Source organism: Gorilla gorilla, chromosome 7 (genome assembly GCF_029281585.2).
Source record: "Gorilla gorilla gorilla isolate KB3781 chromosome 7, NHGRI_mGorGor1-v2.1_pri, whole genome shotgun sequence".
Classification (NCBI taxonomy): domain Eukaryota; kingdom Metazoa; phylum Chordata; class Mammalia; order Primates; family Hominidae; genus Gorilla; species Gorilla gorilla.
In genome coordinates this window covers 33,105,626-33,123,602 of record NC_073231.2, presented here as the reverse complement: position 1 = coordinate 33,123,602, position 17,977 = coordinate 33,105,626, and the positions used below count along the sequence as shown (strand labels likewise).

Genomic DNA, 17,977 nt, shown 5'->3' with positions numbered 1-17,977 from the left:
TGCAGCTAAGAGCTACAAAAGGAAAACTCAGAAGAAAATAAATACACAAAGAAAAAATAAATTAGCCAGAAAGGGATTATTTGCAACAAATAGAGAATTCTGAAGATTAAGGAGGGGAGTATTACCTAGGAAAAAGAACAGGACAACTAATAATAAGATAAGGTGTAACAACCACTACTCTAAGCACTTTGCAAATGTTGCGTCATATACTCACAAGAATCCTATTATGTATATGAATAAATAGTATTATTTATCTATGCCCAGTTTACAGATGAGACACATAGAGGTTTACACAAAATTACAGGGTTAAGTAGTGGAAATCAGATTTGCACCTAGACAATATGGCTCCAAAGTTCATGTTCACAACCAGCTCAATATTCTAAGAGTAATTAAGACTCCAAAAAGAATGACAGACCTTAAAAGGTGAGAAATTAATTCGTGAGTGCAAAGGTTCAAGAGATGGCTGATATTCCAAAGTATATAAGGTTAAAAAACAAAACAAAAAAAAACTTGCTTACCAGATCCAGAAAATTAGAATAAAGGAGAACTTAATGACAAAAGGTGGGAATAAAAAAAGACTGTCTTCTTAAGAGTTCATATACAAAAATACAGAGTTTAAGAAAATGAGCTGATGCCATAACCATAAAAACTAGATGTTTAGGGCATAATACTGTTAAGTACAACATCTAGAAAAATAATCATACTTACGCAAAATATAGCCCATGTCACGATCTACTGACATAAGCAATCAGAGAGGATGGACACAGTGTTTAATATGAGGCAGGCAAATATCAGGAAAGAAACACTCCCAATTATAAACAGATATTTGAGACTTCCACAGAACAAAGCATATAATAGGTTCTAAGTAGACATTATGCTGTCTATGCATTTTCCAAGCATTCTGAGGACTATACCAATTAGAATTACCTGATATACTTATGAAGGATATATTCCTGGGCCCATCTCAGATTTTAGGAATCTGGGGGTAGAACTATATATATATATATATTTTTTTTTTTTTTTTGAGACAGAATCTTGCTCTGTAGCCCAGGCTGGAGTGCAGTGGCGCAATCTCAGCTCACTGCAACCTCCGCCTCCCAGTTCCCAGTTCAAGCAATTCTCCTGCCTTAGCCTCCCGAGTAGCTGGGATTACAGGCGCGCCACGATGCCCAGCTAATTTTTTAGTATTTTTAATAGAAACAGGGTTTCACCATGTTGGCCAGGCTGGTCTTGAACTCCTGATCTCATGATCCGCCCACCTCAGCCTCCCAAAGTGCTGGGATTACAGGTGTGAGCCACTGCGCCCAGCCAGAAACTAAAATTTTAATACTTTTTCCAGGCAATTCTTCAACACAAAAGTTGAGATCACTGTTTCCTTCTGTTGTAGCCTAAGTGCTTAGAACTCTGTGACTCCCCAACTATTTATCTCCTGTGGCTTTGTAATCTGACTCCAATCTTCTAGGTTCCTTAGTTGCCTATCCTTGACTTGTACCTATTTCTAAAAATCTTGGCCCTGGTTTGGTAATATAATAAAGACTTGGATATGGAAATTTTAGCTCTGAAGTCCATATAAACTCCAATACTGACATAGGAATAAAAAGCTCCAGTTCCTTTCCCTGAAATCATGGAGCTTTTGTTAAATATCACCTATGGTGTTGACTGGACATTGGATTGACCCAGTATGTCAATTCTTTTGTTGCCAGATCTGCAGAGAACAAGATGCTCACTACTACAGATTCAACTATTTGAATTCCTACTTATTGTCTCTAAAGAAAGAGGGCACAAATTGTCTTGTCAGGGATGAATGACATTTGCTAAGAGAACAGCTGTCACTATATAGATAGAGGGTGCCTATGAGAATGTTCCAGTTCCTAGAGTAGTGATGAAATGAGTTCTCCTAAGATGTCTCTAGATCTTAATGATGGGACAAAAGAATGTCTACTTGATATGAATAAGAGCTTCTTTATTCAATAAGGGATAGTCTTTGATAGCAGCAATGAGGATCTTGATACAATGGCTTCTAGATACTTTCATGCTTAGTAGGTTAGTGATCCAAATTGTAGAGATAGTACGTTCATGTATCCAGGGCTACCTCTCATTCTCCTTCCTTAATCCTAGCTAGTTCTTATAGTCCTACTTTGTCATCTTTCTGGTTTGCCTGAGATGACTAGAATAAAAAGCAAATCTTAAATTATAGGAGTCTTTTGCTATTTCCAGCAAACTGATCCTTGCAGAAAAGGATTAAATCCAACATATCTTTGTATCCCACAAAGTACCTCATCACGCACTGCTAGACTTGACATGTTTAACTGAGTGCCTTGTTCAACACCAACAAGAGAACCCTCCTCATAAAAAGCATCTAAAAGCTTAAGCCTCATATAAAAGGTGCTTTCCACGCTACCTCCCACCAAGGTCACGGGATAAGGACAGACATTTAAGTCATGGTGGTCATGCAATGCATTCAGATTTCTCTCTTGCCAACTGAACTAAAAGAAACACACTGTCACCACCAACAGGTAAACTCTAGTTGAACGAACAGTTCAAGTCAACACCATGGCAAATCAAATCCACTTACCAGTCAGAGCTTTGGAGAAGCAGAGACTATGAAAAACCAGGGCAATACAAACAGAACTGGAAGGGAGAAGTGAGAAAGGGAGATGAAGCAGACATGGAAGGAGATGCTGAGACAAGAAACCATTTATCACCAGAACGAGAGCTTGAGAGACTAGCTTCTCAGATTCCTAACGTTTCTCCCATTCACACAAGGTCTAGTCACTCTTCTTCAACCCAAAACAGCTGAATCCCTACAACGCCTGTCCTTGAAGCCAAATGATCCCTAATTCAAGCATTATTTTTTAGTACGTACACCAAGACAAATAGAAAGCTAGAAACATAAATCCAAGGAGGAAAAAATAATTCTACCAGGAAAAAACTGAAATCACAGGTAGCCAAAAAGCTTTGTAAATATGAATCTTATTTATCAGGAAGTACCATCAATATTTGTCATATTCCTGCTAATGAAACAAATTAAACTTTGTCTTTTTTTCAATGGAAATTATCACGGTATTGACAAATGAAAAATTGTCTCAAACCCAGAGAAGACAAAAATCAGGTGATCTACCTTTATTTGTTAATACATTTGAAAATATTTTGTTAGCCTGTTTAAAGCAGACTTCTGTTGTTGTCTGTAATAATCGATAGTATATTGGATTAACAGCCTCATCTTTTAAGACAGGCTTTATAATCATATGGCTGATTAAGGGGCAGCAAAGTATAACCAACCCTGTAACTATCCTTTAACTTGTACCTAACAAAAATAGTAACTATAACCTCCCCTTTTATTCTGTAAAGATCCTTTTTCTGAAAATATCTTTGAACTAACTTCCTTTAAAGCTAGTTCCCTTGCAACAAGTACAAAATAAAACTATGACATATGCTGACAATCAATTAATCTGACAAGTTTGCATTAACACTGTCAAAACCAAACTAATGTCAAAATAGCTGTAATTTTGGTTATCTAACACAGATTCTAACATATCCTCTCTAGCAACAAACATACCATGTAAGCCTTGAATTTATTTAAAATTTAAATCTTTTTTTGTTTGTTTGTTTGAGATAGAGTCTCGCTCTGTTGCCCAATCTGGAGTGCAGTGGCGCCATCTTGGCTCACTGCAACCTCCGCCTCCCAGGTTCAAGTAATTCTCCTGCCTCAGCCTCCTGAGTAGCTGGGAGTACAGGTGTGTGCCACCACGCCCGGCTATATTTTTGTATTTTTAGTAGAGGCAAAGTTTCACCATGTTGGTCAGGCTGGTCTTGAACTCCTGACCTCATGATCCATCTGCCTTGGCCTCCCAAAGTGCCGGGATTACCGGCATGAGCCACCACGCCCAGCCTCATTTAAATCTTACACATTTTATTTGTGGACAATTTCAACGTTATCGTTAACTTTTACCAGAAAATTTTAATGGGTCCTAATATTATAATTCCTCATTTAAAAAAAAAAAACTAGCCGACCGGTGGCTTACGCCTGTAATCCCAGAACTTTGGGAGGCCGAGGCGGGTGGATCACCTGAGGCGGGATTCGAGACCAGCATGACCAACATGGAGAAACCCGGTCTCTATTAAAAATACAAAATTAGCCGGGCATGGTGGCACATGCCCATAATCCCAGCTACTCAGGAAGGCTGAGGCAGGAGAATCACTTGAACCTGGGTGGCAGAAGTTGCGGTGAGATGAGATCACGCCATTGTACTCCAGCCTGGGTAACAAGAGCGAAACTCCATCTCAAACAAAAAAAAAAAAAAAAAAAAAAACCTAGCCAATATTTAGATTCTCATAACAACAACAAAAAAAAATTGGTATGTTTGCAATGTCAGGTTCATCTAAAAAATAAACTTTTAAAAGAAAGTTTAATTGGAATTTTTCATAAAAACTTTCAGGATGTGCCAATGCAACACTTAATGACAGAGATACACTCTGAGAAATGCACCATTAGGCAATTTCATTGTTGTGGGAACACCATAGAGTGTACTTACACAAGCTTAGGTGGTATAGCCTATTGCTCCTAGGCTACAAACCTGTACAGCATGTTACTGTATTAAACATTGTAGGCAACTGTAATGCACTGGAAAGTATCTGTGTTTCTAAACCTTGGAAAAAGTACAGTTAAAATATGATATAATCTTATGGGACCACTGTCATATATTCAGTCCGTTTTTGACTGAAACATCATTATGTACTACATGACTGTATTACATAAGGCAAAAGAGTGAAATTACTGATCCAATAATTGGTTATCTTTCTCCTTAGCTATATTGACAAAACAACAGAACTTATGAAGAAGAGGAGAATCATTCAATCTTTGCAGTGACAGTTCTGTACCTTGATTTTGGTGGTGATTATGCAATCTACACACCTGTGATAAAATGGCATAGAACTATACACACACATTGTACTGATGTCAATTTCCTGGTTTTAATATTGTATTAAAGTTATGTAGGATGTAACCAATAGGGGAAACTGGGGAAAAGTTACAGTGCCCTCTCTATTTTTGCAGCTTCCTGTAAACTATAATATGCCAAAAGCATCCTAAGGACTTGCCAGCACTTCAAGGGCTCACAATAATCCTATGAAGTAGGTACTATTTTTATCCCCAGTCTATTGATGGGGAAGCTGAGGTACAGACATTTTAAATGATTTGCCCAAGGTCACATAGCTAGTAACTGGCAAAAACCAGGATTTGGACACAGGTGGTATGACTCTCAATTTTTGATTTATGTCAAAGTCTGAGGAGCCACTAAAGGATTACAGGCAAAGTATGGTTGACAATCAAATTCACATTTTATTTTGGCAAGATAACTCCAACTAGGAGCTTAGAATGACTAATGAAAAAAATTCAAACAAGATTACTTAAGAGACTGATGCAATAAACCAGAAAGGATGAAGGTATGAAATAAGAGAACATTAATAGAAAGAAATGTATACAAAATACGAAACCAACTTGACTTCACGATTGGATGAAGAGTGAGAACTTCATCCAATTTCAAGGCTTGACTGACTACACACAAGCCAAGGACTTCATGTTTTAACAATACAATACATTATGAAAATCTTTTTTTTTTTTTTTTTGAGACTGAGTCTCACTCTGTTGCCCAGGCTGGAGTGCAGTGGCGCAATCTCAGCTCACTACAACCTCCACCTCCCAGGTTCAAGCGATTCTCCTGCCTCAGCCTCCCGAGTAGCTGGGATTACAGGCAAGCACCACCATACCCAGCTAATTTTTGTCTTTTCAGTAGAGACAAGGTTTCGCCATGTTGGCCAGACTGGTCTCGAATTCCTGACCTTAGGTGATCCGCCTGCCTCAGCCTCCCAAAGTGTTGGGATGACAGGCATGAGCCACCATGCCTGGCCTATATTATCAAAATCTTAAAGCAGAACAATTCAGTCTTAAGTCATCCCTGTTTCAGCAGTACCCACAGCATTTCACTTTCTTGCTATAAAAATTGTGACTAGATACAAATTAAAGTTACTGCCACTTGGCAACTCCACACTACTTAATACGTATACAGTAATGAGGCTACTAATATTTTCAATACACCACATGTGGACCATCTCTGGACATAAGATAAAGAAGCAGCCAGAGAGAATATATATTCAGCATGTGGAATTTAGTAAACATTTTTATCACAATCCACACTCTAAATTTAAGAAAAACCTAAGTGCCCTTTGACTGGATTAGAATCATTTTACCACTTAACAGGAAGGAGTCTAGTGTCACCCATTTTAAGGGTGAAAAAGTTAAAATAATCGATCACTTCAAAGCTAAAATCAGACTATTGTTACTGTTTTCTTTTTTTTTGCAAATGTTAAAAAAAAACTATAGCCTAAGAATCTGTCAAATATTGCATTAAGATTATACTAATCACTGGAAAAACTTAATGTAACTTCAACTTTATTACCACTATGAGGGTAAAAACTATGCTAAAGCCAGGGCCCTTCCAGGAGCTAAATGCTCTTGGAAAGTGTCCAAAACAATGTTATAGTAAATTTCCAACTTGTTTCATCTAAGGTCAAGGAAAACAAATTATCTAAAGCACTGGATTATGTTTGAATACACTGCAACTAAAAGTTTTACATCAAATAATCCCATGGAAAAATCTTTACTCTGCACCTATGATGGGCCCTAAATCCAGTAAGGGCAATGTGGGGGAATAGCTGCACCTAGGAATCCATGCTACGTCTTACTTGGTAATATTTTGAGACAACTTTCAATATCAATAGCTTCCATTTTGAGAGAACTGTATTTTAACAAAATCTGTGAAAATAATGGTTTGGAATGATAATGAAAATCTCCTTAGCTTCTATAATGTGGACAACATGTGCTGGTTACTCTTTGGTTTCTAGCTTCAGTCAAAGTTCAAGGTCTTCTGCTATTTGTGGCTCAGATTCTTTCTTATGGGAGGCATGTCTGATAGATATACACCAATTTCATAAATAAATAAACATAAAAGTATTTTATGTATGAGTGCATTGTGGGTGTACATATATGACACTCTAGACAAGCCATGCTTTTCACTCACAACAATGCTTTAATAAATTACAGTTCTACTACAGTGGGAAGTAAAAGCCAACTGTTAACAGCAAAATCTAGCCAAAGAACAGCAAAGTGAGCTACAAAATTAATTCCAGAAGCCAAAGAACTAAATAAAGCAGGTTCACAAAACAAACAAAACCAACACATTTTCAATGAGCACTATTCGGTTTATCCATAAATGTTCATGTATTTAAAAAGTTGAGTGGTATGCCAACTTTCACTTACGACAACATTCTACATAAATACCTGATTCCCAAGAGAAATAATTCAGGTTTAAAGAGCTGTATACAAAAATAAGAGAAGCAAGAGCTACAATGAAATGAACAGAACTAAATGGCATGGGAGCCCTAAATGTGGGATGTGCTGAATACAGTGTACAGGAGACTCAAAATACACAAATTAAGCCCAATGTATTCAATATCTATGAAACAAGCAATAGAATTCCAATCAACACTTGCCACAAAAATTGCCATAAGCTGGTTGCTATTTTTTAAATGATGTAACAATGACAGATTTGTTGCCACATATTTTGTAACTTATGAACACTGAGCTATTAAGTTTCTATTAGCGATGTTTTAACTGAGGATTTGGGCTAGAAGACTGAAATCTGTTTGTAGAGCAGTGAAAACGAAGCCTCACTAAAGGCATTCAACTTCCAGCTAAAGGCTCCTTTCCTTGATGCATATTTGTGACCATACATAGTGTTCACTAAATGCAGTAAACTAAACTAGCAACAGATTAGTTAAAAGCAGCTTAGATTTTCAACTTCCCATAATACAGGCAACATCTTTAGAAGCAATCACATTAAAATAAATGTGTCTTTCACAGTTACGGGATGAAATTGTAAGCTGGACAAGCACCCATGCCCTGGTTTTCTACTTTATTCGTAAACCATATGACTCCCACATGCTGAGAATGTTTTATGCTTTAACCTGCAGTAAAGGCTTTACATCATTTTAATGCCCAGTACTTAAAATGCAACAGAATCACCCCCAACAAATGCTGGGAATATATTTGGTTTACATGTAATGATTTTGATCCCACTAGTAGCCAGAAAAAGTTTAATGAATGCTTTTTCAAGTAAATAACTTTGCACTTCTATAGACAAAACAAAAAGAAATTTTGAGGTAAGGGTAGATGGAAAACACTCGTGTTTTTCCAATTTAAAATATTAACAAACATGTTGGTTTTTTACTTCTAAAATAATTATTAAACATTTTTTAAAAAACTCCATGACTATTATAATATGCTTCAGAAAAATAAAACAAAACACTCCATTAAGTAGTTACGTAGGATTTTTCTCTGGTTTTTGCAAAGTAGTGTTTCAAGTTAAGATACAAGCTTAAAACAAATGATTCTGAAAATCCTGGTCTATCACAAACTAATGGCTTAGTTTTGAATCAACATATTGTATATTCTACATCTGAGATTTAGAAATCACATTTTTTTTTCTATTCAGGTCAATTGAAATATACATGCTACCTCACTCTTTCAGTCCCCCTTATCTGTGTGAATGACCAACAGCAAAAATTTTAAATCAATGGTTAGAGGACATACCATAAAATTACACACTCTATCAATGTGGTTTTCAGTTATCATAGAATCTAAAGGTCCCTTACTGATGATAGGTGGCAGATTCAAGAACTGATAAGTTTGGGGAATATATTCAATTCTCAACAGTCGAAACAGAAATTATGCCAATTTCTTTATTTTAAAAATCCGTTACACTAAAAAAATTGTCACATAAGGATTATTGAAGAACTTAATAAGGAAGTACAAAATATGACCTTAAATTCTCCTAGTGTGTTATTAAATATTAAAAACTGTGAGAAATAAGAGATGTTGCAATCCTTTCCTTTTTAACTCTAATTGAAATTTGAAAAAAAATTTAGAATTCAAATTTCCCAACTTTGACTTAGAAACATAATTCAGCTAGATCAAGCAACTTAATTGCACAATTTTAAAATAAGTTTAATGCAAAGCACTGCAATCCTGATGTGATAATTACCTGCAGCATAAATGCAAAATAATAAATGCATTTAACGATGCATTTTATGGTAAAACCACAAAAAGCACAACCATATTAGCACAAACTAATTAAAAAGACACAGGCGGTATTATGTCCAACAGAAAGAGAAATGTTGTGCGAAGCCAAGAAAGAAAGGAAGGACTTAAGGAAGGAAGGAAGGAGGGAGGATAGGAAAGAAGGAAGAGGGAAGCCAGAGGTTTCTATACCTGCAGGATACCAGAGAAATGAGCTAGTCACATCACTCTACCTTATATGATACGTGGGTGATTTTTTTTAAGCTTCAGCGTAAATAAAAACAGTAATCACTTTATACCATTCAACTTTACATAGTGTTATCTTTAATGCCAACTGCATTCTTCCCTTTACTCACCCAATGCTTCTTCACTGTTCCATTCCACCAGCTTTCAGGCAAAGGCAAGACAGAACAGGGTGGAGTAGAAGAAAAATACAAGCAGCGCCTTTCGGCGCACCCCCTCTCCCGCAAATAATTTCCAACAGTTCCTCCTGCTACGAAAATAAGTCGCCCTATCTCCAGATACACAACAGACATTCCGTCTCCTTAGTAGACACACACAGACGCGTACACAATCCAGCACTCCCGACCCCCACCCCAGGCCCCCCGAATCTTCAGCAATTATTCATCTAATTCACACGAAGACAAGATACCTCTACCTACTGTTTCGGGGTGAAGGTGGGTGGAGGACGCCTTTCAAAGTAGCCCCAATAGTGTAACCAAAACACGGTTCCGGAATAAAATATTAAGAAACACTTTTCCTTTCCCACCTATCTACCGACTTGAGGATGCAAAAAATCCATCTCCACATCACACCATCTCTACAGTTCTCGTGGCTGGAGTTTGGGGTGGAGATTCGTCCAGGGGAGGGGGCGGAGGCGAGTGGCAGAGTGTGAGCGGGCGACGGGACACAAGCGAGTTGTTGAGCCCGGCTGCCTCGCACCACGTCGCCAGCCCAAACGCCCAGCACCAGGACCTCACGCCCGCCCCTCAGCCCAGGCCCAGAGCGAGCGAGGACTCGCGCTGTCTAACTTCCCATCTACAGACACCGCTCCAAGACGAGCAGAGCACACAAGTACACGTCACACAGTTTAAACACACTAACACACCCCAAACAAACCAACACACCTGCAAATCACCTCACAGTTTCCAGAACTCCACACCGGAGACCCCACCTCCAGGATTCAAACCTTCCGCTCATAGTAGAGGAAACCAGAAGAGTTGGGGGGCAGTCGACGCCTTTCCAGGACCGGACCCCACGAACTGCCCCACCCCACAGCCCGCGTCTGGGTCACCCACTCGGAAGCCCCCTGCTTCCTCCTTCCTCTCAATCCGGCCGCTTACGAGACCCATCCCCAGCGTCCGCTCACTTCCTCCCCAAAACCCCTCCAAAAAAAATTGTTTTAAGTGAAGAGAAAGAAGTGAGGAAAGAGACTTGAGGTAGTCCGGCTTCAAAACCGCTCGACTCACCTCAGAATCCTCGCTGAGTTCTCTCCGCCCGGCACAGCCCCCTCCCCAACGTCCCAGTACGAAGGGCTGAGATAGGGAGGAGGGAAGGCGGGAGGGGGAGGGGTGTCTTCCGCGTGGGGCGCCCGTCGGGAGGGGACTGGGGAGGGGTTGAGGCCGGCGCAGGAAGAGGAGAAGGGGGAGGGGAGGCCCCTATCTCCCAGTCTCCCCCTGAAAAACCTCCCTTGTCTCAATCACATCAGACTGACTGTCTTTGTCTGGCTGACAACCGCCATATTGATATCAACAGCCCCTCTCCCACCTGCTGCCGCCGGGCGTCCCTGGGAGTTGTAGTTCCTGCCTCCCCTGAGAAAAGTTGCGGAGCCCGGCGCCTAGAGGGCCAAGGGAACTACAACTTCCGGCAAGCCCCGTGCCCATCCGCCTTCCCTTTGGGAGGAGGGAAAGGGGAGTCGAAGCCGTCGGGACTACACATCCCAGAACACCATGGGCCCCAGGCCCGTAAGGAAGACATGATATCATGCTGGGGTGGAGAGGGAGGATGCATTGGCGGCTGGGATGAATTTGAGCTGACGGAAGGAGGCGTTCGGAGAGGAAAGGGAGGAAAAGGAAGGGCGACCACAGTTCCCATGATGCCTGGAGGGGAGACTACATTTCCCATTATTGCCCTGGAAGGGACGTGAGGATGAAAGACTGCAAGTCCCGCGATGCTCTCGGCTGGCAGGTGGCGGAGATTGCACCGGAAGACGCTTACTGGGTTTGAGGAGTTCAGTGACTGCTATTGAACCACCAAAAGTCCATTATGAAACTGGTGAGTCTTCGCTCCTAGGTCAGAGGGCAAAGGTGATGCTATAACCTTTTGGACCTCTTTTTTTCCTACGTTGGGCAGGGAATCGTCGCACGGGAGGGGTAGCAATTATTGAGCTGGAAAGTGGAGTGGGCTAAGGAAAGCTGCTTTTTGTTGTTGAGAAGGTTTGAATTCCCTCTCCCCCACCCCATCCCTCCCAGGAGGCCTTTTTTTCACCCGTTGGTGGGTCTTTTTGTTCAGACAAGAGGTTGACTGTCACAGTCCTTCGCCCATGAACTCTGTGGGCTCTGTTAACCAGGTTGGGACGTCCTGGTTCCCACGTGAGGGTTATAATAGGCTGTTAACAATCCGTTTCTATTCGATTGGCGCTTGACTATCCTGTCTCCCTACTGTTGTTGAGACTGGCTAGATTTAAGCAGACAGTAAAAAACATTCAGCAGAACGTAATCACTTATTAAATATCCTGTTATATAGACTCCTCACTGCCCTTGGAATTCAGGACGAGGTCAGAGTGTGGAGAAGTTGAGTCTTAAACCCTGCATGGGATTTAGATGGGCAGAGAAGTGTTATATGGTATTCCATTCTAAGACTGTAGGGACTTCATGAGCCAAGGCTGAATGAAGCGTGCTCGGTATACCTGAAGTCTTAACATCACACAGCTCAAGCACCTGGTTCATGGAGGCTTCTCAGACCTTTGATTTGAGCCATTTGACTCATTGTGCACACAAGTCTAACTAGTTTATTCCAACTCGATTCAATTAGTTAATAACATAGTGTAGAAAGGCAGGTGTGAAACACTGTTTCTCAACCTTTTAAAACCCATATTCGTGCAGCCAAGTTATTGTCAAGCTTTACTTGAGTCAGGAGAATCGCTTGAACCCGGGAGGCAGAGGTTGCAGTAAGCCGAGATCGCGCCACTGCACTCCAGCCTTGCAACAGCGCGAGACTCTGTCTCAAAAAAAAAAAAAAAAAAAAAGTTTATTTTTTACCATTTATATAATTATCTGAACATGCTTTGCCAAACCACACAACCCACCTGCCCTCATCTTGATAATCATTGTGCTACAGGCATATATTCTGCAAAGCCAGCTGTTTTCTGCGAAGTCAGAGAAAGTATTAAAAGTGGATTCAATTCCGAAATTGTCCCCGTATAAATCTGTTTATATAAGGGGAAGGATGCGGGTCACTAAACCTTGAGAATAGCAACTTACCCCTGGGTCAGTGTGTTACACATTTAATAATGCAGAATTAAAAGTCATAGCCGTTGCCCTACAGAAGCATGCAACCTAAGAAGAAGATAGAAAAGTAAACCAAAGTTATTATTTATTTAGAGACAGGGTCTGGCTTTGTGGGGCCCAGACTGAAGTGCAATGGCGCGTTCTCAGCTCACTGCTACCTCCACCTTTCGGACTCAAGCGATCCTCTCGCGTCAGTCTCCCCATATAGCTGGGAATACAGGCGCGCACCACTGCACCCTGCTTATTTTTTAGTAGAAATGGGGTTTAACCATGTTGCCCAGGCTGGTCTCAAACTCCTGGGTTCAAGTTATCTGCCCACCTCAACCTTCCAAAGTGCTGGAATTACAGGCATGAGCCACCATGCCTGGTCCGAAATTATAATTCACTGTGTTCATGGTGAAATAGAGGCGTGTTCAGGGTTTTGGGAATTCAGAGAACAGAGGATTGGGGAGGTCAGGGGACAGCTTCCTGGAAACGTGACTCTTGAACTGATAAGGATAAGTAAGCCAGGGCCTTCCATGAAGGAGGTCAGCTTATAGGAGCATAAGAGCTTGGTACCTTACTGGCTAAAGCATGGACCCTGTGTTCTCAATAAAGAGCAAATTATATTTAGTGTGTTCAGTTTAAGAAGGCAGGGAAGTGTGAAATAGTTTTTCCCATAACAACTCATTAGTGAGGGTATCAAAAAGCCAGGGTTTACTTTACATATATTTTAGTTTGCTCATAAAATCCTCCTGATTAATTTATTTAGAAATATGAAACCGGGGATTGTAAAAAAGTGGAAAATTATTTTTTCCATTAAGAACCAAAGATGTCTCAGAGGAAAAGGAAGTATTCTATTGATACTCATACTCCCTCTTTACTTTGCAACTATGTATTACATACTAAAATTTATTTGGTAGTTGATAGATAAATATAATTGAGAATTCCCATCAACATACCAAAAGCATTGTTGCTCAGTAAGTTAGATGGGTGTGTCATGCCTCCCAAATGGTTGGAATAAGTCCTCCTGTGGCCTAAAAGTTTTAATTTTGTGTACTGCTTCAGAAATATGTAATAGGCTGTGTTTTAAATTTATAATTATGAAACAAAAATACATTTTGTTTAGCATTTTCTCATTTTTGAGATTCACTTTCTAGAGTACCCTTCCCACGCACAATCTATGACCACCTCTTATTGATTCTGCTTCCTAAATGCAGCTTTCTTAAATAGGTTCTATTTCTCTCCAGTCCAACTAGAATACTGTCTTCGTAATTGGAATTCAACAAGACCCTTTATCTGGTCTCTCTGCATTCAGTCTTAACCCTCTCAAATTCATTCTTTCCTCTGCATCCAGAAGTTGTTTTAATTGCAGAGTTCCATGAAACCCTCTCAGTATCTTCCTTTGCCCTTAGGATAACTTCCTACACTTAACTTGGTTGAATATGTTCCATTGCCTGCCTCACTCTTTTTTGCCTGGCTAATTTCTTCATATATTTCAGATCTCTGTCTAAATAACACTTCTTCAGGGCCTCCTTGAATTAAGTACCCCTGTTATATATTTGATGGCATACTTCCTATTTGTAGCACTTGTAATTATTGGCGTGTGTCTGTCCTCCCCCATGTAGATTCTGTGTAAATAATTGGTAAATAATTTCTGAAGGTTTATCAAGGTCTGTGGATACCCTTGAGAAAAGATTAAAGAGTGAAATTAAAGAGATTACAATAAGCAGTAACCATTGAAGTAAAAAAGGAATGATTGCTACCTTTTATAAAGCAATTATTGTGTGCCAGGCAGTGTGCTAAGTATTTGCTATGTAGTTTCCCATTTAATCCTTTGATCCAGGTGACAGTATTCCCATTTTACAGACAAAAAATGTGAGCTTCAGGGAGGTGAAGTAAGTGGCTTAAAGTTAGCATGGATTAAAAATGATAGAGCCAAGATCGAAACCCAGGTTTCCCTGTTATTTAGTGAGGGTAGGAACTCTAGCACCCTGCACCATGCCTAGGTTATCTCTTAAAAAAAAAAGAAGGTAGAGTGCATACAGAAAATGTATTCAAGGCTATTTTTAAAAATTAGCTTTAAATGCAAGTGTGGTTCAATTAAGATCTTCAGGCCAGGTGCAGTGGTTCATGACTGTAATCCCAGCACTTTGGGAGGCGGAGGCAGGCAGATGGCTTGAGATCAGGAGTTCTAGACCAGCCTGAGCAACATGGCAAAACCTGTCTTTACAAAAGATACAAAAACTAGCTGAGCATGGTGGCATGTGCCTGTAGTCCCAGCTACTTGGGGGTGCTGAGGCAGGAGGATCACTTGCGCCTAGAAGGTTGAGGCTGGAGTGAGCTGTGATGGCACCACTGCATTACAACCTGGGTGACAAAATGAGAGCCTATCTCAAAAACAAAAAACAAAACAAATGTTTTTAAGGTTATTGGTTAAAAAAAATTTTTTTTTAAGTTTGGGGACTTTCTTGATGAGCTAAAGGCCCCCATATCAGAGCATACTAATTTGGTGCTGAAGTTAGTATTTTTTATATTCCAAATTTAGCTCCTGTGATACCATCTATAATTCTCTAACTTTGCACATCACCCTCTTGGTGGCTTTTCACACACCCACATGAAAACAATGGATGCCATTATAACATAATACTTGGGTATCTCCTTCTTAGATACCAACTCAGAGGATTTCAGTGGCTTTCCATATTTATAATATGCAATATTCAGGCAGCTTTATTTAACTGAAGAAAACTCATTGGCATTTTCAGTTAACCAGAATCATTTTAGAAAGCAGAGGAAAATTAGAAATATATCTTTTAAATTAGCACATTTTAGAGCATGTTCTGTTATTTGTATAGATTGAGCCTAACTGAGTACCCTGATGGCCAGTTCAGCTAAGGATAGAAACTGGAATTCACAAAGGTCCTTACCGAAAGAACATGGAACAAAAAATTCTGAGCACATTGACAGAAATTAAGTTTGAAACATCATGGCCAGGAACCCAGTCATTTAAATAGATGAAGATTCAAGCGAATAAAATAATCCAAAGCAGTTCAAGAATGCAGCCTGTGTGTTGTACTTCCTACAGATAGTACCTGAGATGGAGAGAATCTTCTAGCTTATTCAGTCAACAAAGATTTTTTATGCAACCACAGCATACCCTTGGCATTCACAATTTTAACGCTTTCCATTTTAACCATTACATTTGACCCCTGTGACATGGAATTATTTATAATTTTGCTGAGACACAAATTTGAATGTGACTTTAAGATTAATGTTAATCCTTTGGGAGGGGCCTGAGTGCCTCAGAATCCATGGCGCTCTGCAGAGGCCGGCTTGTTAAAAGTCTTAAAGGAAGGTCATTTAAATGCTTGTTATACTATACTTATTAAATTTGAAGGAGAAAATTACATGCTGTAGTTGTGTTTACAAATTTTAAAACTTGAGAAGGCCATGAAATACATTCTTCAGTGGTCTTTGCTCCTTTGTTCAAAATGCTGTTTCATTTCTACTGGCTCAAACTTTTAACTTGCCATTTCTCCTGGGAAAACAGATGGAGCAAAGAAATGAATTCATGGACTGCTCCCAGTGGAAGACAAGTAAAACACCGAGTGCAATTGTAGATTATGTAGAAGATTGCTTGAAAGGGGCAAATCCTGCCCCAAGGTCAGTTTAAGAAATCATTAGAAAGGGGCGTGGTTAATCCTCACCTTGGATCTGAGAGTGTTGGATTCTTCCTCCAGTTTACATGGTTGTAGAATCCTGTTGGCTTCCTAGGTTGTACATGAAAACAGGAAATCTCGGGCTATAAATTACAAGCCCTCAACATTTTATCGGTGCTTGATTCAACTATTGCAGTACAAATTGTTAAAATGTCAGCTTGACTTCACTGTCTTTTCTGTTTTTCTTTGCTGGTTGATAAGAGTGCCCTCCTGTGTCTTTAGGATGTAATGTCATTTCAAGCTTTTCAAAGGTCATATTTTATCATAACCTCAATAGGTTTTTTCCTTCATGATTTCCTCAAACTCTGAAAAGCTGCGTGTGACATAAGGCTAAGTTACATACCTTTCTCAGTAATGCTCTGTGATAAAGATGGATATTTTACTCTTAGGCATTTCAGAGTCCAAAATTATTATTCTGAAGATTAAATCTTTTATACTTAAGAAGGCAAAAAAATATATCGGGCCAAGCACAGTGGCTCACACCTGTAATCCTAGCACTTCAGGAAGCTGAGGAAGAGGATCGCTTGAGCCCAGGTGTTCCAGACCAGCCTGGGCAACATAGTGAGACCCTGTCTGTACAAAAAAAACTAAAAATTAGCTAGGCCTGGTGTCTTGTGCCCGTAGTCCCAGCTACTCAGTAGGCTGAGGTGAGAGGTTTGCTTGAGCCCAGGGATTTGAGGTTACAATGAGCTGATTGCACCTCTGCGCTCTAGCCTGAGTGACAGAACAAGGCCCTGTCTCCAACCGAAAAAAAAAAAAAAAAAAAAGATACACTGATGACAGACTTTTGGTAGTAATAGTTGAATTGAAAAAAAAAAAAAATCTGGCTTACCTATGGTCAATCAGCAAAGCCAGAAGACTGTACTAATAGAAGTATTACGGCATTACTCTTGCTATAACCATGGTACCACAGTAGCGTATTTGTTTTGTGACTGGTTTGCTCTGAGTACTTATATCCCTCTGGCATTTGCTCTGATGTTCAGCAATATTTAGTTAACAGTTCACAAGGGCCCAGGTTGCAGCATGGCCACCAAGTCATTCCACATGGAAAATACACTCCTGGTTTGCTGAACACCAGCAGAGGTCCAGGCATAAACCAACCCTCAGGTCTCCATCATTCATGTATTTACTCAACAAATCTTCTGAACACCTGCTCTGTACCAGGCATTGCTCAGGATACTAAGCATATTGCAGTGAACAAAACAGATTTATCCCCAGCCTATATGGAACTTGAAGCCTAGTGGGTTTACTGTCCAATTCAAACAGTATTACATTGAATGTCCTGATTAGAGATACCCTTGGGCTCAGGCTCAAATATTTTTGTTACATGTAATGGTCAAAACTGTATTTAATTGTATCCAGTAATATGCTTTCTGAAAATTTTAACAGATAAGGCCAAATTGCTCACTAGTTTTCCATTGTACAGGTAGTATATGAGAATGCATTTTCCCCACCCTTGCCAATGATGCTGTTTCTTTACTTTTACTATTTGTCTTCCGAATGTAACTTTCTTCTTTGATCTATCCTCACATGCTCTCAGTCTACTATAGACTTCATCCGTGTTTAGTAAAATGTCCCTGGAATAGTGATTGCAGACGTGGGAAGATGGACCAGAAAGGGGAACACATTTCTTC

At 39.9% G+C, this 17,977-nt stretch overlaps 2 protein-coding genes across 28 annotated transcripts in view; one reads left to right on the top strand and one right to left on the bottom strand.

Moving 5' to 3' along the window:
- Positions 1–10,924, bottom strand: part of HMBOX1 (homeobox containing 1) — a 174,977-nt gene extending 164,053 nt beyond the window's left edge. For 5 of the 25 annotated variants that reach the window (XM_063709171.1, XM_055348327.2, XM_063709172.1 and 2 more), the window contains exon 1: positions 9,799–10,596. The gene's annotated coding sequence lies outside the window, so the exon portion shown is untranslated. Of the gene's footprint in view, positions 1–9,492 lie in introns of all 25 variants that reach the window. The other 20 variants (XM_019032361.4, XM_063709175.1, XM_055348336.2 and 17 more) reach the window with 17 other exon arrangements.
- Positions 10,895–17,977, top strand: part of INTS9 (integrator complex subunit 9) — a 121,604-nt gene continuing 114,521 nt past the window's right edge. For all 3 annotated transcript variants that reach the window (XM_055348323.2, XM_019032353.3, XM_055348319.2), the window contains exon 1: positions 10,895–11,410. In XM_055348323.2, coding sequence (XP_055204298.1) covers positions 11,402–11,410 — 9 coding nt within the window. In that variant the 5' untranslated portion in view covers positions 10,895–11,401. The remainder of the gene's footprint in view (positions 11,411–17,977) is intronic.